The 25,551-nt window shown below is 44.4% G+C and overlaps 1 protein-coding gene, 1 non-coding gene and 1 pseudogene across 2 annotated transcripts; 1 reads left to right on the forward strand and 2 right to left on the reverse strand.

Moving 5' to 3' along the window:
• Positions 1 to 673: 673 nt before the first annotated feature.
• PNRC1 (proline rich nuclear receptor coactivator 1) lies at positions 674 to 4,883 on the reverse strand. Its single transcript, XM_030928129.1, has 2 exons — positions 4,053 to 4,883; positions 674 to 1,759 (listed from the first exon to the last, which is right to left on the reverse strand). Exons 1-2 carry the CDS (start codon positions 4,593 to 4,595, stop codon positions 1,316 to 1,318), a joined length of 987 nt encoding a protein of 328 aa, XP_030783989.1. The 5' UTR covers positions 4,596 to 4,883; the 3' UTR covers positions 674 to 1,315.
• Positions 4,884 to 20,481: 15,598 nt separating this feature from the next.
• On the forward strand, positions 20,482 to 20,666 carry LOC115897240. The gene has a single exon (XR_004057155.1). It is a non-coding gene; the product is annotated as a U2 spliceosomal RNA (small nuclear RNA).
• Positions 20,667 to 22,158: 1,492 nt separating this feature from the next.
• Positions 22,159 to 22,626, reverse strand: LOC104657905 (annotated as a pseudogene).
• Positions 22,627 to 25,551: the final 2,925 nt, after the last annotated feature.

Consider the following 25,551-nt stretch of genomic DNA (forward strand, 5'->3'; position numbering starts at 1 on the left):
TACATTGTGTAGGAATTTTTATAACCATATGCAAAAATGTGTTAAAATCTGTGAACATGTCCCTTTCTCGAATCACAAATTGATTTGGGAGAGATGTCATAACTCATTGTAGTCAGTCATTAGTATTAATATTTACAAAACACTACTAACAAAAGCTAACATTGGTGACTAAAACTTGGGGGCATCTTCAAACTAAACTTCCAAATGAGCTTCCCATCCATTTGTGAGGAAGGCCTATCTGCATTTGTAAGGAAGGAATGGTGATTCATACAAAACATCAAACAGAAAGTTCCTTTATATCTTCGATCTTCTTTGCTTGACCTGATTGCTTAACATTCCCACTCAAAATCTGTCTCCCTTACTTCCTCTTGGCCTTTTTTTTTTTTTTTTGAGACTGTGTCTGTTACCCAGGCTGGAGTGCAGTGGCCTGATCCTACCTCACTGAAACCTCCACCTCTCAGGCTCAAGAGATCCTCCTGTCTCAGCCTCTACAGTAGTCCAGTACTATGCCCAAAAACCTGAATCCTGCTCCTGGTAAGAAAATGTAGATTATGGCCAGGCATGGCCGCTCACATTCAGCCAGTATGAGTAGGAGTTAAAAAAATCCAACCACACAAAATCATCTAGTCACACATTCAAACATGAGAAAGCCACACACAGAGAGTCAAGACTATTTTAAAAGGGGGGGCCAAATTATTATTATTTTAAAATTTGATTACAACCAATTTTGTTGGCATTAAAATTAAAGGCATTAAGCTGGAATGGATATATACCAAAACCAGAAATTGAGTTTGGCAAAAATGGGAATAGGAGTTGTTCAGTAATTTCAAATTAGAAATCAATTTAGAGAAACAAACCCCATGCTTACATTGATTGTGCCACAGATTTAAACTTCAGTAGTGCATTAGTAAACTGTTCACATTTAGATCTTCACCTTGAGATTTGACAGCTGTTTCTGGAAAAATATCTCAGTACCTTGTGCAAATAAAATCGGTCTTCCATGTGCCTTAGCACACACTTAAAATTTCTCCATTGTATATATACAAAACACCTGCAATGTTGGCAGGGCAAAATACATACTTTCATAACAAAACTATAATATACCTCTCAAGTATGAACAATATACACATAATACATGGTATACAGTATTTACAAAATATAAAATATAATACAAGCTGTTTGTATGTAATTTTTTAAACTCATCTTTTGCAATTGTATGTTGCAACAAGGCAAATTTCCATTTCTGTACCAATTTTCTCAAGAGTCCAGGGATATTGGAAAAATTATGTTTTACACACATACTGAAATCTGAAATCTAAGTTTGAACTTTCAGGAGCGTTTTTAAGTGTACTGCCATCAGCTCCCTGTTTTGGTTGGAATTTTCAACAGTGCTTCCCATCCAGTGACTAGGAGGCTTTGGAAGAACACTAGGAGAAGGTGGATCACTAAACTTTGCCCCAGCATAATTTTCCTTTTGGCTCACTTCAGTTAGAAATGCTGATTTCTTCAAATGCGAATTTTTAATGTTCTCGGTATTTTTAAAAGGCTTTTTTTCCTGCTTCTGAATTCTGTCAGATGAAACAGAATCCTGCCAAAAGCTGTTTTCATTTCTTTTTGCAGAGGTGATCTTGGTTAGTGGCAAGTTATATTTGCTTTTCTGTCTGTTTATCTTTGGTTGCTCATACAAGTGTATACCATGAACAAGCTGGCCGTGGGGAAGGGCAATTTTCTCCGATTTTCCCATCTTTGATTTTAAAACCTACAAAGACAAGAACACAAAAAGTAAATACAGTTTCTAGATAAAAACCAGTTATGAACCTCATATCACATATCTAGTTTTGTTGTGTTTAAGTTTGCCCACAGCCATAGAAAAGAACAAAATTATGTTCTTTGTAATAATACATATGTAGTTGGGGGCCATTACCCTAGACGAATTAATGCAGAAACAGAAAAACAAGTATCACAAGTTCTCACTCATAAGTGAATTTGGGAGCTAAACGTTGCGTACAACATGGATATAAAGTGGGGAACAACAACAAGACACTAGGCACTACTAGACGGGGAGGGGATCTATGGGTACTATGCTCACTACCTGGAATGGGATCATTCATACTCCAAACCTCAGCATCACGAAATATACCCATGTAACAAACCTGCACAAGTACCTCCTGGATAAATAAAATAAAAGCTGAAATTACAAAAACTTTAATTGGGCATGGTGGCTCACGCCTGTAATCCCAGCACTTTCGGAGGTCAAGGCAAGTGGATCGCTTGAGCTCAAGGAGTTCGAGACCAGCCTGGGCAACATAGCAAAACCCCATGTCTACTACAAATATAAAAATGAGCCCGGCGTGGTAGCACGCGCCTTGGGAGGCTGGCTGATACGGGATCCCTTGAGCCTGGGAGGGGGAGGCTGCAGTGAGCGGAGATCCATCGTGCCACTGCATTCCAGCCTGGAGTGCGATACAGACCGACCCTGTCTCTAAGAAAAAAAAACAAAAAAAACTTAAATTTCCCTTGACTTTTAAATTCACTCTTGTTTGCCACTAAAAATGCAGTTAATCACCACTGCTAGTTACCAGTATGCAACGTGAACCAGCTCTAAAATGTCAAAAATGTCTGAAATAACCCAAGTCGACCTTTCTACATACAACTGTAAGTTAGACTAATGAGCTCTCTTCCAAATACCAGTGCCAGAAACAATGTTTGCTGTGTACCCCCCACTTCCTGGTTTAGTAACTGCTTCAAGAACGCTGCTTCACTAATCTTAATCTTTCCTAACTTAAGTGGGCCTTATAGGAAGTCTTGAACAGATGGAAAATCAAGGTAATCCACTAGATCACTGCACTACCAACGCTTGTAACGCGGTAGTAAGCAAGACACGATACGAAAGTAGAGCACAACTTTCCACGTCTGTAAGGTTCACTGCCAGAGCTCCCTGGTTAGTAGCTGTTCTAGAAAACAGGCCAGGAAACAAGCACAAAAGCTTTTAGGTAATCACGGATATTTCAAAAGTCGTGTAATTTTAAAAGGTGGGAGACACTGAGAAGATAAGTTAAAGAAACACGGTGGGCAAATTTAGTAATTTTTTCCCAAGGGCACAAACCACAAATCCCTAATTCAATGCAACATTCTTCACTAAATAAAGGGAACTTTTTCATTTCATTATTTCGAAAAGAGTCACTGAACTTAAGTCCATCAAACGTTATTTTGACAAGACTTGGAAATCATTTCGTAGACTTAATCCCATTTAAACTTCTATCCATTTTATTCTAATCCAACAGCACTGCAATCAGCAGTCGCTAACTCTTCTGAAAACTTATTCCGGACACACTAACACGAAGTACACAGTGGCAACGGTAATAAAATGAGTTTTGTGCGGCTCCTGCCAACTCCGAACTTAGAAGGAACCATTAAGTAGGTCAAGCCCGCGGCGGGCAGAGCCCCAGCTGGACTGCGCGTCCCACACGGGGCACCTCATATTTCGGCACAACTCCAAACGAAACCGAGCTGCTCAGAGCCCACTCCACCCCCCACGGCGGGACGTCAGAAACCGTCTCCGCGTTTCACCGACTAGGACTGGGGCTCTCCACAGCCGGGAGGCCGAAAGCGGGGCCCAGTCCTCCCCGGCCGCCCACACTCGGCCTCGCCTCCTTCATGGGCGCCGTAGCGCCGGGCACGTAGCGCGCGCTGACGTCAGCCCTCCCGCGGGCCCCGTCCCTGCCCCCACACCGCCGCGCGCCCGGAACGCCAAAACCCCCTGGAACGCCGCCAGCCTTCTAAATCGGGGCTGTTGCTGGGGCGCAGCGGCGCTTTTCATTGGCCGACTCCTGGGAGCCAATCAGAAGCACCAGCGCATGCCTCCCCTTCCCCCTTCTTCCCCCAAAGCAAGAATGGAGAGGGCGTCACGGAAACTTCCCTCCCGAGTAAACAGCCGCCCCCCCACCCCGCCCCCACCCGCCCGACCCCCCGTGTGCAGGACCTGCAGCCCCAGAGCTCAGCCGCCACCGTGTAAGGGCCCGACTCCCCAAAGGCCCGCTGGCAGCCCTTACTTCTTTCCTGAGCGGGGTTTGGCCGGGAGCCGCGGGCCGCAACGGGGCAAGGTCGGGACTGGCTCTCTCCGTGCGGGTTGCGGCTGCAGGACTCGGGGCCAAGGAGGCGGCCGGGCCCGGGACCTCCTGCGCTGCTCCGCTCGGGCCGGTCGCCGGGCTCCGGCCGCCCTCCAGACTGGGCCGGTGCTGCTGGTACTGGTGGAAGCGGCTGGGCAGTTGCCCTGCGGGGCTGGCCCGCACCTTCTTCTTTCGCCGCTTCTTCGGCGCTGCCCGAGGGGTGCCTCCCGCCACGGCGAGGCTGCGGTTGGGCAGAGCTGCTGGAGCGCGAGGCTGCGGGGTCAGACACGGGCCATCTCCCCCTAAGAAGTGAGGGAGGAAGAGGGTCGGGGGCAGTGCCCGGGGGTCCGGGATCCGGGGTAAAGGAGGCGGAGCCGTGGTCACCATCGGGAGGGCCCCGAAGTAACCGCGGGAGGAAAAGCCAAGCGGCGCAAGGCGGCCACCCAGGACGAGCGGCTCCCGCTGCGGGACGGAGACGACGGTCATAGCGCTAGGAAGCTTGTCGCTCAGCAACGAGGAGAGAAGGTGAAGCCAGTGAAAATAGGGTGACGGCGATGGATGCTGCTAGGAGAGCCAGAGAAGATCGCGGAACATGACTCGGGCGGTGGCGGCGCAGCAACAAACAGCCACAGCCCCAGCTCTGAGTGTTGTTATCGGAAGCTCCGCCCCGCGCCCGCCCACTTCCCTGCGAAAGCCCAATCAGAGTATGACAAGGCAGGCCACGCCCCCTCGCTCCGCCTCCGCCGCTTTCGGTAGACACACAAACAACCAGCTTGCTGCAGCCTGGCACAAAGAGCGCGCACTGCGCAGGCGCTGCCAGGGAGCTCTTTCGGGAAGAGTCGGTCCCGCGAACAATGAAATTGGGTTTCCGCCCCACCCTCCTTACCCCTCCCCAGCACGGCCCCGCGCTTCGCCCGGCTAGGGAGTGGTGGGACTGAAAGGACCCGGCGGAGTTTCTTGATGGGGGTGGGGAAGGGAGGGGGCAGGGGAGGGCGGCAGTAAGAAGGGGGACGGGGAAGTGGGGGACGACTCTGGCAAGGCCACGGTTGCCGCCTCCGCTGCTGACCTTGGGGAAGTATCCGTTTTATTTTCAGCCCAACATTACAGCGTTATCATTTTAAAATAAAGATTTCTAAGTACGCTGTAAGGATTTCTTCTCTAGCAATCGTGGAGAAAATCAGTCTACATTTAAATTATATCTACTGAAGTGTGGCTCACGCTTCTTTCATTTACTTGGTTCAGCATCGCTGCTTATTAGTCCCGGTGATCAGAGTTAAAATCAAAGCGACTTACTGATTGAATTAGCCCCTCAATGTATAAAAAGTTATGCGTAAATCCATAAATGGAAGCTGGAGTTTTTACTGACTTCATACTTGAAGGATTGTGAGACTTTGGGATCGCAACATTGTGCCTGGTTACTTGAGGAGGCGGCAAACCGGCTTGCATCTCAAAGGGAGAAAGTGAAACAGCTCTGCAATATACAGAGTATTTTGTTAGCTGCGTGTAGATAGAAGTTTCTCATGATCTCCCCGCACTGCTCAACCACAGAAAAGAATTGTGGCCATAATTTATCAAGCATTTATGTTCCAGGAACTGTTATTTACATAAATTGTCTCACTTTAACCTCACAACAACCCTTATGAATAGGTACTAAGAAAAATAGATCAGACCTCAGCTCGGCGAAGTAGGCAGGCTGTCATTCTATTCATTTCACTACTAATGCCCGGGGCAATTGTTTAAAGGCATTTTGTTCTTGATTAGCTGCCTACGCATTATCTTTATGTTTCTGGAATTTAAGATAACAAAGAATGTATAGCTAGTCAAAAGCCCATGATATTGTATGGTAAACATACACATTCATGGTAAACAATTTAGGAGCTGCCTCTTTTCCTTTAGAAACGTACTTGTAACTTGCTAATCTGAGTGTATGTTCAGGGCAGCTTGAATCTGTGGTCCTGGGTTGCGGTCCTCAAGCTTGGCCTAATTTTGCCTCAGCTTCTTTTTAGAGGGACACTACTATATTTTATCCCCATTTTACAGCTGGGGAAACAGGCTTAGAAAGGCTAAAGGACTTGTCAAAGATCAAACGGTAAGTTAACATCAGAATTTGATCTCCAGTCCAGGTACGGCAAGACAAAAGTTTTCTTTCTTTTTTTTTTTTTTTGTTTGAGTCTTGCTCTGTGGCCAGGCTGGAGTGCAGTAGCGCTGTCTCGGCTCACTGCAACCTCCGGCTCCCTGGTTCAAGCTATTCTCCTGCCTCAGCCTCTGAGTAGCTGGGATTACAGGCACGCGCCACCACACCCAGCTAATTTCTGTATTTTTTTAGTAGAGACGAGGTTTCGCGGTATTGGCCAGGATGGTCTTGATCTGACCTCCTAATCCACCCGCCTCGGCCTCCCAAAGGGCTGTGATAACAGGCGTGAGCCACTGCACCCAGCCCTGCCACACTAGATTCTATGTTACTAGGAAGACCACAGTAATCTTACACTTCTGTATCCTCACCGCCTCTCCGCTAGTTTTCAGCTTTGGAGTAGTAAGCAGTTAGTAAGCAATGAAACGTTTTATGATTGATGGACAGATTGAATATCCAGAAAAATGCTTCCCAATCACTTTATAAACTTTTTTTTTTTTCTTGAGATGGGGTTTCTTTCTGACACTCAGGTTGGAGTACAATGGCATGATCTCAGATTACTGCAATGGCCGCCTCCTAGGCTCAAGCGATCCTCCAACCGCAGTCCCCCATGCCGCTGAGTAGCTGGGACCAGCAGGCACACACCCCCACTCCTGGCTAATTTTTTGTGTTTTTAGTAGAGGCAGTGTTTCATCATGTTGCCCAGGCTGATCTCGAACTCCTGAGCTCAAGCGATCTGCCTCCTCTGCCTCCCAAAGTAATGGGATTACAGGAGTGAGCTACCAAACCCAGTCAACCTTATAAGCTTTTAAAACTACCTTTCAGGCCGGGCGTGGTGGCTTACGCCTGCAATCCCAGCACTTTGGGAGGCCAAGGCGGGTGGGTCACCTAAGGTCAGGAGTTTGAGACCAGCCTGGCCAACATGGCGAAACCCTGTCTCTACTAAAAATACAAAAATTAACCCGGCATAGTGGCGTGTGCCTGTAATTCCAGCTGCTAGGGGGGCTGAGGCAGAAGGATCGTTTGAACCTGGGAGGTAGAGGTTGCAGTGACCCGAGATCATGCCATTGCACTCCAGCCTGGGCAACAGAGTGATACTCCGTCTCAAAAAACAAACAAAAAAACTACATTTCATTCCGATTGCTGAATTTTACTCATTTTTGTTTCTGCAACATGTAATACATAGTAAGTGCTCATGTTCATTGGATGAGTGGGAATCATGTACATCCAGAGCTGCGAAAGAATCTTTTTCAAGGTACTCTCCTTCTGTCATCTCATTTTGTTCTTACTCTAGCACTTTAAAGTAGATATAGACAGGTCCTATTTAACGTATGATGTAAATAAATCTAAATATATAGTAATGTGTGTGGGCGGGTCACACAATGAGGTAGGAATAACTCGAACTCCTGATGCCTAGTCCAATGTTCTTTTCACTATATCCCATGGTTTTTAGGCTTGACTTTATCTGGGGATAATATCATACAGTCCTGGAGAATAATTTACCCTTCAGGGACCTGGTCATTGGTAGCCAGCTCTGTGGGGCCCTTGGTCAAAGATACTTATCATTGTCTATGTGTATTTCTTGGGTGAATGTTGGAGTAATTATGTGTATAACTTATCATTTTGAGGCCTTAAGGGTAGGCTTCATGTTGGCCCTGGGTTCTGTACTGTTAGAAAAGTAACCTTGCAGCTGTGACCACCTGGGTGATGGATGCTAAAATTGCTAAAATGCTGCCCACCACTAAGAAACAGAATGGGAGCTGAAATGGGGCACCAGAAGAGAGCAGTTGAGGTGTTATAAACTAGATGATTGGATTTAGTGTTACTCTGTGTGTGTAGTCTTTGTAAACTCTTAGTCTTTAGTAATGTCTAATTTTACTGTTTAAACCTAAGTGTTTTAGGTTTAAACATATAGTGTTAGCTGTGCTATATGATATAAAGGAAAAAGATCAGCCTGGGTGCGGTGGCTCATGGAGGGCAAGGTGGATGGATCACTTGAGGTCAGGAGTTGGAGACTAGCCTGGCCAATATGACAAAACCCTGTCTCTACTAAAAATACAAAAATTAGCCAGGTGTAGTGGTGCATGCCTGTAGTCCCAGCTATGTGGAAGGTGGAGGCAGAAGAATCACTTGAACCTGGGAGGTAGAGGTTGCAGTGATCTGAGATCACGCCACTGCAGTCTAGCCTGGGTGACAGAGCAAGACTTCATCTCAGAAAAAGAAAAAAAAAAAAAATCATATCCTTTTGCTTGGGCCCAAAAGGCCAATCTTGGAGGTAACAAGATATTCCAAGGGTAAAGGAAATTTTAGGAGGACTCTCAGAGTTTTTGAAGCTTTTTGTTCCAATGTGTATGTCTTGGTTTTTTTTTTGTTAAGCTAATCTTTAGAAGAGTTAGAAGAAAAATAAAAGATTGGAAAGTAAAGCAGGTATTAAAGAGCAGAAAAAAGAGGTAATGCCCGTATATGAAATAAGCAACTTACCCGCATTAACACTAAGCAGAACTCCAAATTCCACTTCCCTCTCTTCTATCTTCCTTTGTCTCTCATGTATTTTACTTCTGTCCTCTTTCTCTCCCTCTGTCTGTGTGAAATGTCATTTTTCTTTCCTCCTACCCTGAATGTCATTTTTTTCCTCTTTATATAGGCTTTATTACCATTTACTCTACCTATTATTACTTCGATTTTTTTTTTCTTTTTCTTTTTCAAGACAGGGCTTCACTCTGTCACCCAGGCTGGAGTGCAGTGGCGCAGTAACAACTCACTGCAGCCTGCACCTCTGGTGTTCAGGAGATTCTCCCACCTCATCCTCCCTAGCTGGCGCATGCCACCATGTCTGCTAATTTGTGTGTGTGCGTGTTTGGTAGAGACAGGTTTTTGCCATGTTACCCAGGCTGGTCTCGAACTCCTGAGTTCAAGTGATCCACCCACTCTGGCCTCCCAAAGTGCTGGGATTACAGGCCTGAGCCACCCCACCCAGTCTGTTGCTTAGATCTGTAATGTCTAAGGTGTGAGGGACACCTGTGTGAAAAGAGGAACACTTAATCCAACTTCTATTTTGCTTTTTTTTTTTTAGACGGTGTCTGGCTCTGTCGCCCAGGCTGGAGTGTAGTGGCATGATCTTGGCTCACTGCAACCTCTGCCTCCCAGGTTCTAGCGATTCTCCTACCCCAGCCTCCTGAGTAGCTGGGATTACAGATGCACGCCAGCACGCCTGGCCAACTTTTGTATTTTTAGTAGAGATGGGGTTTCACCATGTTGGCCAGGCTAGTCTCAAACTCCTGACCTCAGGTGATTCACCCGCCTCAGCTTCCCAAAGTGTTGGGATTATAGGCGTGAGCCACTGCACCCGGCCTTCTGTTTTGCTTAATGCTCAAATTATTAATCTTTCAAATTTATAAAATAATAGTCTTCTAAACATAAAACAACCAGGAAATCAAAATGTTTTTGTTTAGCAAGTAAAAATTTTCCTAACATTTCAGCATTGATTATAAAATTTATAATGTACTCTGAAGAGTTCAAATAAAAATCTAAAATTTGTGTTAAAAAGCAAAATATGCACAAATTTTCACAATAATGACAAATTTATGACACTTGGAGTGCTTATAAAGTATGTTACCATAGATTGAAATTAATGTCTCCATTATCCCTATACTTATACCTCTCTGGGGTTACAGGTTTGTACAGGTTATAATTTGCATGAGGGTGCCTGGCAAAAGAGTCAAGGGGGAGCTGAAATAGAGCTTTGACTCTGCTCTTGAAGCCATCTTCCCAGGGGCTGGGGCCATCTGGGCATTGCTATGATTTGAATGTTTGTGTCTTCCCCAGATTCTTATGTTGAAACCTAATAACCAATGTGATAGTATTAGGATGTGGGGTCTTTGGGGAGCGATTAGGTCATCAGGTTGGAGCCCTCATGCATATGATTAGAGGCCACAGAGGCCCCTCCTCCTTGTACCATTGAGGACACAGCAAGAAGTTTGCAGTCTGCAACCCAGAAGAGGGACCGCACCAGAACCCAACCAGCTGGCACCCTGATCTTGAACATCCCGGCCTCTGGAAGTGTGAGAAATAAATCTCTGTTGTTTGTTGTCTGCCCAGTTTATGATATTTTGTTATAGCAGCCAGAATGGATTATGGCAGATGTCTTTTTCTTATTGGTATAAAGGTGTCAAAAGGACTAATGGCAGCCTTAGGATACAATAATAATGATGGACATTTGATTCTATTTCATCCTCGATATAAAATCAAAAGAAAAAGTATGTTATGGCCGGGTATGTTGGCTCATGCCTGTAATCTCAGGACTTTGGGAGGCTGAGGTGGGAGGATCGCTTGAGCTCAAGAATTTGAGACCAGCCTGGGCAACATGGCAAACCCCACAAAAATTAGCTGGATGTGGTGGTGCCCTCCTGTCATCACAGCTACTCAGGAGACTGAGGTAAAAGGATGGCTTGAGCCCAGGAGGTCAAGGCTACAGGGAGCCATAATTGCACCACTGCCGTCTAGCCTGGGTGACAGAGTGAGACCCTGTTTCAAAAAAAAAAAAAAAAAAGAATAGAGAAAGCATGTTATTTAGACCAGCTGATGTTTAACCAATTGCATCTTAGCTGGGTAACAGTCTCCATTATGCCTTCCTTACCAGAGCCTTGCTCTCATTGTATACATTGATCAAGCTTTTAAAAATCCTTGCCATTTGCAGAATGTATTTATTTATTTAGTTAGTTTATGGAGATAGGGTCTTGCTCTGTTGAGCAGGCTGGAGTGCAGTGGTGATCATAGCTCACTGTATCGAACTCCTGGGCTCAAGGAACCCTACCACCTCAGGTTCCTGAGTAGCTGGGACTACAGGCAAGTGCCACCACACCTAGCTAATTTTTAAATGTTTTATAGAGACAGAGTCTTGCTATGTTGCCCAGGCTGGTCTTGAGCTTCTAGCCTCAAGCATTTCTCCCACCTGTACCTCCCAAAGCACTGACATAAGTCAGTGCCCCTGACCCTGCAGAACTTTTAATTTCTGGTAACCTGATGCCTCTCCCTGAAATACAGTGTATTTTTTAAGTTTCAGTTGAGTAGCCTTGCAAAACCTAGTTTCTTATCATTATATATTGACCTGGCCTGTTAATCATTTTTACAGACTGATTTTGCCTCATTAAGTTGTTATAATTAATAGAGTCATTGAAAGGGTTCATAATGCATGAGATAGGGATAGAATGTGCATGGTTAGCTGTCTTCTTCAGGGCATTTGATTTGGCAAATCTTCATCTTGAAACACACAATTGAATTCTGTTTCTACATGGTCCTGTGTGACTCTGGTGCTGACTGACTATTGGATCTCCATTCTGCCTGGCTGGTAGGTGTGACAGATGCTGTGGAGCAGTTCTTTCTGTTTTTGGTATGGCTAATTGTTTTTCCAGGACTGCTTGACTGATGCTCACTTCCCACTATTCTTCTCTCCCTTCTTTCACAATGAAAGTCATGTCTGTGCTTTATAAACTAATATACACTTTAGGTGTAAAAAAAAATCATCCACACATATAACTTTATTTCTGCAACTTTTAAAAAATTAACATCTATATTATCACATTCACTATCTTTTATAGTCAAACTGTTTATTACGAAATTTTTCCTTTGGAGAATCATTATGGACTTTAATAGATTCAAATAGTTTTATTTTATTTTATTTTATTTTATTTTATTTTATTTATTTATTTATTTTTTTTTTTGAGACGGAGTCTTGCTCTGTCTCCCGGGCTGGAGTGCAGTGGCCGGATCTCAGCTCACTGCAAGCTCCGCCTCCCGGGTTCACGCCATTCTCCTGCCTCAGCCTCCGGAGTAGCTGGGACTACAGGCGCTCGCCACCTCGCCCGGCTAGTTTTTTTTTGTATTTTTAGTAGAAACAGGATTTCACCGTGTTAGCCAAGATGGTCTCGATCTCCTGACCTTGTGATCCGCCCGTCTCGGCCTCCCAAAGTGCTGGGATTACAGGCTTGAGCCACCGCGCCCGGCTCAAATAGTTTTAATTATCCATAATCATTTTCCTTTTTTTTTTGCTCAAACTTTAGGGTGTAGCCAGTGAAAACCAAGATATTTCTATTGTAGCAGTTTTGTTGCCTCAAGTATTACCCCAGCTCTTTGTCTCACAACCAAGAAAATTAAGGAACATGGACACCAAGAGTGAGGTGGGAGCAAAAGTTTAAAAGACAGCAGAGGCCGGGCACGGTGGCTCAAGCCTGTAATCCCAGCACTTTGGGAGGCTGAGACGGGTGGATCACGAGGTCAGGAGATCGAGACCATCCTGGCTAACATGGTGAAACCCCGTCCCTACAAAAAAATACAAAAAACTAGCCGGGTGACGTGGTGGGCACCTGTAGTCCCAGCTACTTGGGAGGCTGAGGCAGGAGAATGGCGTAAACCCAGGAGGCAGAGCTTGCAGTGAGCTGAGATCCGGCCACTGCACTCTAACCTGGGCGGCAGAGCAAGACTCCGTCTCAAAAAAAAAAAAAAAAAAAAAAAAGACAGCAGAGAGGGAGTCTGAGTGGGTTGCCATTTTTACAGTTGAATACAAAACTTTTATAAGAAACTCACCTCTTCTCTGTAGCTGTTTGTGTAACTTCCCTTATATGTGAAGCTGTCTGTGTAACTCCCCTTATCTGTGCAGCTGCAGACATGTCTTTAGTCAAACACAAAGCATAGCTTCTCTTGTTTGTGCAACTGTGGATATGTTTTGGGTAAGTACCCCGACTCTGTACAAGTTCCCCTGGAGCCCACCGTGTACATGCCTGAAAAGGGGAGGAAACTTTTTCCTGGGAGTCACTGACTACACCAAGAACAAAGGCTTCTGTGTTGGGCCTTGCTTTCTTTTCTGTGCAGTTGCAACCTGAGTTTTTCCCCAGGCTGCTCTATTGGTGCCTGTAGCTTGATTTCTCAGGCTGTCTTTCTGTTTAAAAGAATTTTACCAAAGACTAGCTTTAGCTGTCTGCCCAACTCATTTTTCCTTTTATCCTCCTGCACTATTATCTCTTTAGCACTTCTCCCAAATATTTAAGAAAACATTTTTGCTTTATATCCATAACAAGATGTTCCATACTTATCTTGGCCTTTCTCTGATCCAAGACATGAAGTGAGCTATTCTATAAGAAATTTTCATTTCTTTAAATGAAGAAAAAGCAGCAAAATCTGGGCATCAGGGATCAACATCAGATTGTTCCTCATGAGACTTGAGATAGGAAAGTGTTTTTCCTACTCTCCACTCACACACTCACAACAATCAACACAGCACACTTCTGTGACCAGATGCATGGAGTTTTCCCTCACACACCAAGCACTTTAGGGGACAACAACTGAGTGTCCTATATCTATCATTCAATTTAATTCTGACACTGTCTACCTGGAGTTAGAGTCAGATCCCATAGGTTAAGGGCTCAGTCCCACAAGACTGCCGCCACTTCAGACACCAATGACAAGTAGTAGGTTGTCACCTATACTTTATTTATTTATTTTTGACACAGGGTCTTGCTCTTTCACCCAGGCAGGAGTGCAGTGGTGCTATCATAGCTCACTGCAGTCTTGACTTCCTGGGCTCAAGTAATCCTCCCACCTCAGCCTCCTGAGTAGCTGGGACCATAGGCGTGTGCCACTACTTCAGGCTAATTTTAAAATTTTTTGTGGAGGTGGGTTCTCACTTTGTTCTCAGGCTGGTCTCAAACTCATAGGCTCAAGTAGTCTTCCTGCCTCGGTCTCCCAAAGTGCTGGGATTACAGGTATGAGCCACTGTGCCAGACTTCCCTCTACTCTCTTCTAGAGTTAGATTAATTTGCTAAAACAGATCACAGAACTCAGGGAAACACATACTTTTACTGGTTTATTATAAAGTATAGATAGGATACAGGAGGCCAGGCACAGTGGCTCACACCTCTAATCCCAGCACTTTGGGCAGCTGAGGTGGGTGGATCACCTGAGGTCAGGAGCTCGAGGCCAGCCTGGCCAACATTGTGAAACCCTCTCTCTACTAAAAATACAAAAATTAGCCGGGCATGGTGGCGGGTACCTGTAATCCCAGCTACTCAGGAGCCTGAGGCAGGAGAATTGCTTGAACCCAGGAGGCAGAGGTTGCAGTGAGCTGAGATCACGCCACTGCTCTCCAGCCTGGGCGATACAGTGAGACTCTGTCTCAAAAAAAAAAAAAAAAAAGAGAGAGAGAGATTATTGTTTACATTATTTTTTCTTCATTGCAAGAATTAACTTAGGTTACCTAACGTAATGGGTTGTTTTAAGGATATGCACACATAGACATAAGGAAGACAAGAAGACTGACCACATACCAGGCCTCATAGGATACCAGGAAAACTTTCATACCCAGAACTCATGGAAGGAACAAGAATTATAATGTAGTACCTGACCGACTTGAAACGACATTTGGAAACTCAAAATTGATTCAAGATCCAATACAGCCTTAATTACTAGGTTACTTGTTACTTCTTAGCAAATGTTTGTTGAGCCTTACTCTAAAAGACTTAACCACTCTGTTTGTTCTTTTTCTGTATTTCTACTTCTACTATCACTACCACCTAGCTCTCTGTTTACCTAAAGTTCAAATTCCAGAGAGAGGGAAGCTGATTGGTTCAATATGGATTGGACCAGACAGGATAATTGGATGGTTAGTCAATATAATCTACATTCAGCAGCACTCTCTTACTAGACCTGTCCTGGGTGGCTTCTGGCCAGGATGGTGAGGCACCTGTCTATAAAGAACCACTGAGGTCCATTTCAGGAACTGTGGACAGACAAAGCATTGAGAGGATTGGCCAGGCCAATGTGGTAGTTTTAGGAGGTTGAGATTGTTTCAGGAATGAAAGCAAGAAACCCAGGGCAACTTGAGGAAGTAAGAATCCTAGGGCAACTCTAGGAATTTCTGACTTCTCTTGGAAAATTGAATTCCTTCCTTCCTTCCTTCCTTCCTTCCTTCCTTCCTTCCTTCCTTCCTTCCTTCCTTCCTTCCTTCCTCCCTCCCTCCCTCCCTCCCTCCCTCACTCCCTCCTTTCCCTCTTTCTTTCCTTCCCTCCCTCCCTCCTTCCCTCTCTCCCTCCTTCCCTCCCCTCCCCTTCTCCCTTCCTTTCCCTTCCTTTTTCTTTTCTCTTTTCTTTTCTTTCTGACAGGGTCTCACTCTGTCACCCTCGCTGAAGTTCAGGGGCTCAATCATAGCTCACTGTAGCTTTGACCTCCTGGGCTTAAGTGATCCTCTCACCTCAGTCTACTGAGTAGCTGGGACTATAGGCATGTGCCATTGTGCCTGGCTAATTTTTTTTCTAATTTTTAAAAATATTACAAAAAAGTAGTTTATGTAGCTTTACAAAAAAGAAATGGGGTCTCGCTGTGTTGCCAAGGCTGGTCTTGAATTCCTGGGCTCAAATGATTTTCCTGCCTTGGCCTCCCAAAGTGCTGGAATTACAGGTGTGAGCCACTATGCTCAGCCGGAAAACGGAATTTCTAGTAACACTGTCTCATTGATCTCTGGTGGAGCAACAATTGGCTGAAGCTGAGTAGAGAATACCCTCTTAAAATAAGACCTGTGCTCACCCAGCTTATTTCGCTCCTTTACTTTTACCTGACTCTGGGCAAAAAGCTTGAAACTCCTACAAATATAGACTGGAGGCAGTGAGGCAAATGGTACTAACTCAACTGTGGGCACTTGGGGACTTGGACTAAGATAGTTCAGAGGAAATGGAAGCGTAGACGTCGGAATAAAAACCTGAGTCCTGGTAACTGGTGACATTGGTCAAGCTGGGAGACTAGACAGGGTAGAAAAGATGAGGGTCAGGAGAGGCGACAAGAAAGAAGAGTAAAAGGGTGGCTCACAGGTTTCCAAATCTAGTTGACTTAGAGAGGAACGATAGCTTTGACAGGGATATGAAAACCAACAGGACAATTCGGAGAGAAAATATGATTATCTTATTTATTTATTTTTACTTTTTTGAGACTGAGTCTTACTTTGTCCCCCAGGCTGGAGTGCAGTGTTGCGATCTCAGCTCACTGCAACCTCTGCCTCCTGGGTTCAAGCAATTCTCCTGTCTCAGCCTCCCAAGTAGCTGGGATTACAGGCGCCCACCACTACACCTGGCTGATTTTTTTGTATTTTTAGTAGAGATGGGGTTTCACTAAGTTGGCCAGGCTGGTCTTGAATGCCTGACTTCAAGTGATCCACGTGCCTTGGCCTCCCAAAGTGCTGGGATTACAGGTGTGAGCCACGGCACCCAGCCATTATCTTGATTTTTTGTTTTTTTGAGACAGAGTCTCTCTTTATCACTCAGGCTGGAGTACAGTGGCATAGTTTCGGCTCACTGGACCCTCCACCTCCCTGGTTCCAGTGATTCTCCTGCTTCAGCCTCCTGAGTAGCTGAGACTATAGAAGCCCACGGCCATGCCTGGCTAATTTTTGTATTCTTAGTAGAGACGAGGTTTCATTATGTTGACCTGGCTGGTCTCGAACTCCTGACCTCAAGTGATCCACCTGCCTCAGTCTCCCAAAGTGTTGGGATTACAGCACTTGAGTCACTGTGCCCATCTGATTATCCTGGTTTAATAACATTTTCTTTCTCTTTCTCTCTCTCTCTCTTTTCTCTTTCTTTCTTTCTCTTTTCTTTCTCCCCTTCCTCCCTCCCTCCCTCCCTCCTTCCTTCCTTCCTTCCTTTCTTCCTTCCTTTCTTCCTTTTTTCTTTTCAGACAAGGTCTCACTGTGTCACCCAGGCTGGAGTGCAGTGGTGCGATCATGGCTCACTGCAGCCTTGACTTCCCTGGCTCGAGCCATCTTCCCACCTTAGTCTCTGGGTAGATGGGACTAGAGGCTCATGCCACCAAGCCACGGTAATTTTTTATTTTTTGTAGACACAAGGTCTGGCTATGTTGCTCAGGCAGCTCTTGAACTCCTGGGCTCAAGTGATCTTCCTACCACATCCTCCCAAAGTGCTGGGATTACAGATATAAGCCACCATGCCCAGCCAGGTTTTATTTTTCATGTTCTTCACTTTCAAGCCTGGTAAAACTGGATGCAGAGGGTTCACACTTGTAATCTCAACACTTTGGGAGGCTGAGGCAAGAGGAGAATCACTTGAGGCTAGGAGTTTGAGTCCAGCCTGGGCAACATAGCAAGACCCTGTCTCTATGAAAAAATTTTAAAAATTAGCTGAACATGATGGCACACAACTGTAGTCCCAGCTACTCAGGAGGCTGAGGTGAGAGGATTGTTTCAGCCTGGGAGGCTGAGGCTACAGTAAGCCATGATTGTATCACTTCATTCCAGCCTGGGCAACAGAGTGACTCTGTTCCCCCAAAAAAGAAAAAAAAAAATTCCTAATGAATTGAAATTTTTATGTTTTCTCTCTTAAAAACAAAAGAATCCCCAAATAACTAAGTTGCTTTTTAGTTGCCTGCGAACCATTTATACAAAGAGTGTTCCTACGCTTGTGCAAAATATGGAAATCTATTTATTTAATCATTCTGGTTATCCTTGGTTATTTGACTTGACATCTCCAGAATGGGAGTAAAATTATTTTCAAGAAGTTTAAAATAAATTAAGGAAAATGGATTGAAACATGCCCTGCCAAATGTCATTTACTTTTCAGGCCTCAAGACAGTCAGTTCATTCCTGTCCTTCTAATCAGCTAAAATTCCATAAGGGAAACAGCATATTTCATTTTTACAAAATACTGCAGTGCCCCAATTTTTACAGTATTTGAATTTAAAGTGATATGATAGAATAGAATTTCAGGCTGCAGAGCTCTTTCAACTACGTGATAGTAAAAGGTTACAAAATGAACACTTGTTTTGGAGAAATGCTTATAATTTTTTAGCCCGAGTGAGACTGTATAGAGAGTTTTTTCTTTAGTTTGTAACACTGGAACATAAGAAGAAAAATGAGATTTGATTAATGATTTTCTGGCAATTCATACTAAGAAAAGAACATTTTCATGTCCTTATAACATCAGAAAAATTTAGGATTTGTACAAAACAATCAAATTGACATTGCCTGATTTTTTTTTTTTTTTTTTTTTTTTTTTTGAGACAGGGTCTCACTCTGTCACCCAAGCTGGAGTACAGTGGTGTGATCTTGGTTTGCTGCAACCTCTGCCTCCCGGGTTCCAGTGATTCTCTCACCTCAGCCTCCAAGTAGTTGGGACTACAGGCATGTACCACCAAACAAACCCAGCTACTTTTTGTATTTTTAGTAGAGATGGGGTTTCACCCTGTTGGCCAGGCTGGTCTTGAACTCCTGGCCTCAAGTGATCTGCCCGTCTTAGCCTCCCAAAGTCCTGGGATTACAGGCATGAATCATCGCGCCCAGCAAGCTATCTTTATCATGTTTTTATTTTATCCTTCAAAATGTAAGGTTTGTACAAGAAGACAAAACTGACATTCCCTAAGTTATGTCATTTTTAAAATTCCTGAACACACAGAGAAAGACCAGAAGTATGTTTGGATTTCAGAGCTGAAGAGCAAGCACAGCCACCTTCACAGGAAAGCTCAGGATGAACCTGTGTGGTTGATATTCTGCCAAGTTTTATTTGAGACATTGATTATGATTCACAGCCAAATATGACTTATTGCTATAAATGCTATATCTAAAAAGATGGCATTAGCTTTTTGAGTTTCAGGGCAGAGGAGAGGGTGATATTTTAGCCTAACTTGTAAATTAGCATATTACAGTTATTCTTAACATATACAAGTGCATATAATGTGATTGGTTTAAATATTGACACTCATATTCTTTAATTTCTAATGTTCTTTAAGATACTTTTTTTTTTTTTTTGAGACGGAGTCTCGCTCTGTCGCCCAGGCTGGAGTGCAGTGGCCGGATCTCAGCTCACTGCAAGCTCCGCCTCCTGGGTTTATGCCATTCTCCTGCCTCAGCCTCCTGAGTAGCTGGGACTACAGGCGCCCGCCACCTCGCCCGGCTAGATTTTTGTATTTTTTAGTAGAGACAGGGTTTCACCATGTTAGCCAGGATGGTCTCGATCTCCTGACCTTGTGATCCGCCCGTCTTGGCCTCCCAAAGTGCTGGGATTACAGGCTTGAGCCACCGCGCCTGGTCTTTAAGATACATTTAAGCCAGAGTATCACTTGAGCCCAGGAGTTGGAGACCAGCCTGGGTGACATGGTGAGACCCCTCACCACTGCAAGGACTAAAAAATCAGCTGGGCATAGAGGTATGGGCCTGTAGTTCCAGATACTCAGGAGGCTGAGGTGGGAGGATCACTTAAGCCTAGAAGGTTGAGGCTGCAGTGAACCATGATTGTGCCACTGCACTCCAGCCTTGATGACAGACTGAAACCTGTCTCAAAAAAAAAAATAATAAATAAAGATAGAGCCCAGCCAGATAGATCATCCCATAGGAAAGTCCACAAGCCAGTGAACTGCAGGGGCCAAGGGTAAACTTCCTCTTTGACCTCTGAAGGTTTGCTGAAAAATCAGCTCACAAAAGACATTAATTGGAGAAAAGGCATAGAAATTTTTCCTGGGGAGAATCACAGAGTGATTACTCACCCCACACTACCAGGGAGTTTAGAAGCTTCTATATCATCCTGGCAAAAAGGCTGTGGGAGGAAGAAGAAGAATCATTCTGTTTAGGGGATTAGTAAAGAGAATGAATGATAGGGGAACAGAGCTTAATTTATACATTATCTCCTGAAAGAGTCTCTTCAGATGTGGTCTTACAGGAAGAGGAAGAAAAAAATTGTTCCTTTTGGTGGGTCTGGATCTTAGGCAGATGAAGGAACTTCAGCTTGATCCTGTGCTTTGGGAGAGATGGTGGGGAGCGTGGTCAGAGAAAGCTTGAAGCCTCTTCCATTTAGCACATCTAAGCACTATATTTTGGGATACTGGTTTCTGAATCCCCCAACAAACTCAGAGCATACAATTGGCCTCTTACTGCAATATCCTAAAGTGTAAGCAGCCAGGCAAGGATGACTTAGTTTTTGAGGATCAAACCATACATACAATTAAATAGGAATAAAAGGAACCTGTAGGACATAAATACAGCAGAAGAAAAAATGTTTAAAGCCCCTCTAATTAATAGCCTCACTGTGTTAGAAATATAGTACATACATGAAACAAAAACAAGATACAATACAAAGAAAATTTAAAAACTTGCTGGGATCACAGGCGTGAGCCACCATACCCAGCCGAGAATCTGACCAGCAGAGCCTAGCCCAAATTATCAAATTGTGAGCAAATAAAGTGGTTCCTTTCTATATCTCTTTTGTCTTCTTCAAGGTTATCACTGGTCTCTTCTTACCAGTTTAATATCTGATACGTCCTCTGTCTGAGGACAATATATTAAATGGATTTTTGGAGCAGGGAGATGGAATAGGAGCTTGCTCCATCCCCTCCACGCATAGACCTGGTATTGCAGTACCTCCAGGATCCTTGCTCTGTTGCCCAGGCTGGAGTGCAGTGGCATGATCTCGGCTCACTGCAACCTCTGCCTCCCGAGTTCAAGCAATTCTACTGCCTCAGCCTCCTGAGCAGCTGGGATTAGATGCACCTGTCACCATGCCTGGCTAATTTTTTGGTATTTTTAGTAGAGACAAGGTTTTACCATGTTGCCCAGGCTGGTCTCAAACTCCTGACCTCAAGTGATCTGCCCACCTCAGCCTCCCAAAGTGCTAGGACTACAGGCATGAGCCACTGCACCTGGCTAATTATTTATTTTTTGTAGAGATATGGTCTTGCCTTGTTGCCCAGGCTGGTCTTGAACTGATGGGCTCAAGCAGTCCTCCTGCCTTGGCCCCCCAAAGTGTTGGGGTTACAGGTCTGAGTCAGCACACTTGGACTTTTTATTTTTGAGACAGGGTGTGGCTCTGTCACCCAGACTGGAGTGCAGTGACATGATCATAGCTCACTGCAGACTCCAACTCCTGGGCTCAAGCAATCCTTCTGCCTCAGACTCCCAAGCAGTCGAGACCACAGGCATGTGCCACCACACCTGGCTAACCCCTGCACTTTTTGTAGAGATGAGGTCTATGTTACCCAGCCTGATCTCGAATTTCTGGCCTCAAGCAATCCTCCCTCCTCATCCTCCCAAAGTGCAGGGGCTACAGGTGTGAGCCACTGCACCAGCCCCACATTACAAAGCTTTTAAAGTTAGGCCCAGAAGGTCCAAGGTTGTAGTACAACATGATCATGGTTGTGAATAGCCACTGCAGTCCAGCCTGAACAACACAGCAAGACCTGCTTCTCTTAAAACAAAAACAAAAACAAAACAAAACAAAACAACAACAACAAAAAAAATCTCTTGGCTGGGCGTGGTGGCTCATGCCTGTAATCCCAGCACTTTGGGAGGCCAAGGCAGGCGGATCACCCGAGGTCAGGAGTTCAAGAACAGCCTGGCCAAACGGTGAAACCCCATCTCCACTAAAAACACAAAAATTAGCCAGGTGTGGTGGCACATACCTGCAGTCCCAGCTACTTGGGAGGCTGAGGCCGGAGAATCGCTTGAACCCGGGAAGCAGAGGTTGCAATGGGCCAAGAATGCACCAGGTGACAGAGCTAGACTCTGTCTCAAAAAAAAGACAGCCTTCAGAAAACAACGTTACTCAAAATGCCTTGTGTTTAAATTTTAAAACTTTATTGGCTGACAGAAAACTGCCATACTTTCTTTCCACTACCGTCCTGGGATTCCTGAAATAAATTTGCAAAAAGAAGCATAGACCAAGAAGGATTCCTTAGGTGCTCAACAGAATTTAAAGAAGTGGGAAAGATAAATTTACAATTAGAAAATAAAACTTTTCTCTCAGTTAAAAAAATTTTGTTTCTTTGTACATATGTAGAAAACTCCTATTTATAATGTCTTTGGAAGGATACTCCATTTTGTAATTGTGGTCTTCCAGATTCTTCTGGGTTACAGATGATGAGATGTATTCCACGGTACTAGCATTTCCGATAAATCCATGTTGTCTGGAAGATACTTCCTTTCAGCTTTCTGACATAAAGAATTAGTAGAGGGGCAAGAATTCTTTCCCTGTTAGTTTCCACAATGCGGCACACCATCTCATCCAAAATGATGTGTACTTTATCCAAATTAAACATTTTGTCTAATTCACTCACTCGGCTGAAATACTCATCTAAAACTTCCACAGAGTTATGAATGAATTCATAAATAGCCATCTCTGTCTCAGTGTCATCAACTCCAACCACAATGAAGAGAGCTGCATACTGCCGATGTATCAGCTTAAAATCCTTATATTCAATGAAAGAGCATTGTTCATTGGATCGAGAGAGACATCTCTTTACGACTTCTGTTTCCAGAAGTGTATGCTTATTAATATCCACATGTTCATAGTACTTAGAAAGTCGAGTCTGCCCTTGTTTATTCACTATGAGGAAATATTTTATCATTTTTCTTTCCTGGCCAGTATTTTTCCAAATGTAGTTCAAAAGTTATGACAAGGGATGGCTGTAACTGGAACCTGTGCTGCTCGGAGTGTGATGGTCCTCTCAACGACTTTTCCGGGAGTCCCCTCCCTCTTTCCTGCAGTAGCTTGCTCCCCAACCTTCACTAGCTACGCAGTGCGGGCCTCCTCAGGGCAGCTGTTTTGGTTTTTAGTATGGCGTCTGCCATGCCCGGCTAATTTTTTTAAAAAAATTATTTGTATTAATGGAATCTCCTTGTGTTGCCCAGGCTGGTCTCAAACAACTGGACTCAAGTGATGCTCCCACGTTGGCCTCCCAAAGTGCTGACGTTACAGGCGTGAGCCACCACTACAGTCTTTCTAAGGGAAAAACAGGTCACCCGCAAAGCATCAGAATTGGAATAGTATCTGCAATCTCAGTTTGAAGCTAGAGGACAATGAACAATGACTTCAAAATTTCAAGGGTAAATTAATTCCAACTTAGAAGTCTGTTTCCTATCAAACTGGCAATCAGACATAAGAGTAGAATAAAAATCTTCCAAACACCTAACACCTCAAGAAATTTATTCCCGATGCAGTCTTTTCCAGGAAGCTACAGGAAGAAGTGTTTCACTGAGGAGTGTAAACCAAGAAAGACCAAGACATGGGATCTAGGACGCATGAGAGCTCACTCAGGAGAAGAGTGAGAGGAATTTCCGGGGGGGAGGGTAAGAGGCAGTCTCCACATGGCATCTGTACAAGAGGGCCCGAGGGAGACTAGCCCAGCCTGCAGCAGGAGGACAGATGAGTCCTGGGGCAAGGGGAAGGTTTCAAAGAAGAAGATGAAATTGCTGGAATTCTCCGTATGTTTGGAGAACTTAAGAAGAGATGTACACTTCCGGCAGAGACCTTGGGGATGAATAAATGCTGGGTAAATAAAAAATGAGGTTAAAGAAAAGAGTGTAGGAGAGCCAGAGATCACCTCTATTCCCGCTGTTGGTCTTACGTGGGTTCTTCAGTTTGTTCTAGAACCCAAATCGACACCATGCAGATTAACAAGAGAAAAGCATACAAATTCATTATTTTTTTTTTTGTTTTGAGACAGTCTCCCTCTACCACGCAGGCTGGAGTACAGTGGTAATATCTCAGCTCACTGCAACCTCCACCTCCCAGGTTCAAGTGATTCTCCCACCTCAGCCTCCCAAGTACCTGGGATTACAGATATGTGCCAACACACTTGGCTAATTTTATTTTAGGAGAGATGAGGTTTCACCATGTTGGCCAGGCTGGTCTCGAACTCCTGACGTCAAGTGACCCGCCTGCCTTGGCCTCTCAAAGTGCTGAGATTACAGGCATGAGCCATCGCACCGGGCCCAAATTAGTTAGTATTACACATACATGGGGAGCTTCACAAGAGCGTCAAGTCCAAAAAATGGCCAAAGCAAGACACTTTTATACTTTTGGGACAAAGAATGATAAATCTGAGAAGAAAGCACAGGACAAAGGGGACCTGAGTAGGAGCAATACATTTCAAGGGGTGTCATTAGGAGACATATGGAAGATAAGGGTGATTTCCATAAGTGTATCTGTCAGGTAATTGCAATCCCACTCTGAGGTAATGGCTCTTTTCTGAGCCTGGCGTGGGAGAGTGCCCCTCCCAGAGGAATGTTGATGGCTTGCTGCATGTGAGAGAAGATGGTCAGCTCACCCTTTCCGAAACTACATCTCCAATGTTTTCAACTCAAAATAATCAAAATACAATTTGGTATATTTTGGGAAGGCATATCATTCACTTCTTCAAGCAAGTGTAAGGCACTTATTAATTGCAAAAAAAGAGAAAAAGTACAAGACGTTGTCTCTATAGCACAATTCATTATACATGTAAACATAAATATCAATAGAACCCAAACTTATGACATAACTGTATTAGGAGGATGGGGAAGGAGAATGTATGTATATATTTAAATGACTTTAGATGACATTCTGGGTAATAATAGAGCTAAAAACCTCATCTTCATAGTAGAAGTAATCAGTTTATATCTAAAACCAAGATATAAAAATTATAGCACTATACGGGCCAGGCACAGTGGTTCACACCTGTAATCCCAGCACTTTGGGAGGCTGAGTTGGTCAGATTACCTGAGGTCAGGAGTTCCAGACCAGGAACTCCACAGCTGGCCAACATGGTGAAACCCCATCTCTACTAAAAATACAAAAAAATTAACCAGAAGTGGTAGTTCACGTTTGTAATCCCAGAACTTTGGGAGGCCGAGGCGGGTGGATCACTTGAGGTCAGGAGTTTGAGACCAGCCTAACCAACATGGTGAAACCCTGTTTCTATTAAAATACAAAATTAGCCGGGCATGGTGGTGCATGCCTGTAATCCCAGCTACTCAAGAGGCTGAGGCAGGAGAATCGCTTGAACCTGGGAGGCAAAGGTTGCATTGAGCTGAGATTGTGCCATGCCATTGCACTCCAACCTGCGCAACAGAGCGAGACTCTGTCTTAAAATATATATGTGTGTGTGTGTGTGTGTGTGTGTGTGTGTGTGTGTGTATAAAATATGCATTTTATTTTAAAATATGAAGGTATACACTGAAGGAAGAAGAAGGATTGAAAGGTTGTCTGGGGGAGGAAGGAGCAGACAGGAAGCAAGGGTGGTTAGAGGGAGTCCAGGAGACCTCTGGGATTGTTTTAGACCTGGTAGTACTTACTTTACTTCAAACAACAACATGAATTTTTTTTTTTTTTTCCTTTTTAAGACAGGGTCTCACTCCATCACTCAGGCTGGAGTGCAGTGGCACAATCACAGCTTACTGCAGCCTCAACTTCCTGGGTCCAAGTGATCCTCCTACCTCAGCCTCCTGACCCAGTCTCAAGATGAAAATAAAAATAAAAAATATATAAAATGAACAAACAACTGTATGTGATG

This window comes from Rhinopithecus roxellana, chromosome 4, assembly GCF_007565055.1.
Source record: "Rhinopithecus roxellana isolate Shanxi Qingling chromosome 4, ASM756505v1, whole genome shotgun sequence".
Classification (NCBI taxonomy): Eukaryota; Metazoa; Chordata; class Mammalia; order Primates; family Cercopithecidae; genus Rhinopithecus; species Rhinopithecus roxellana.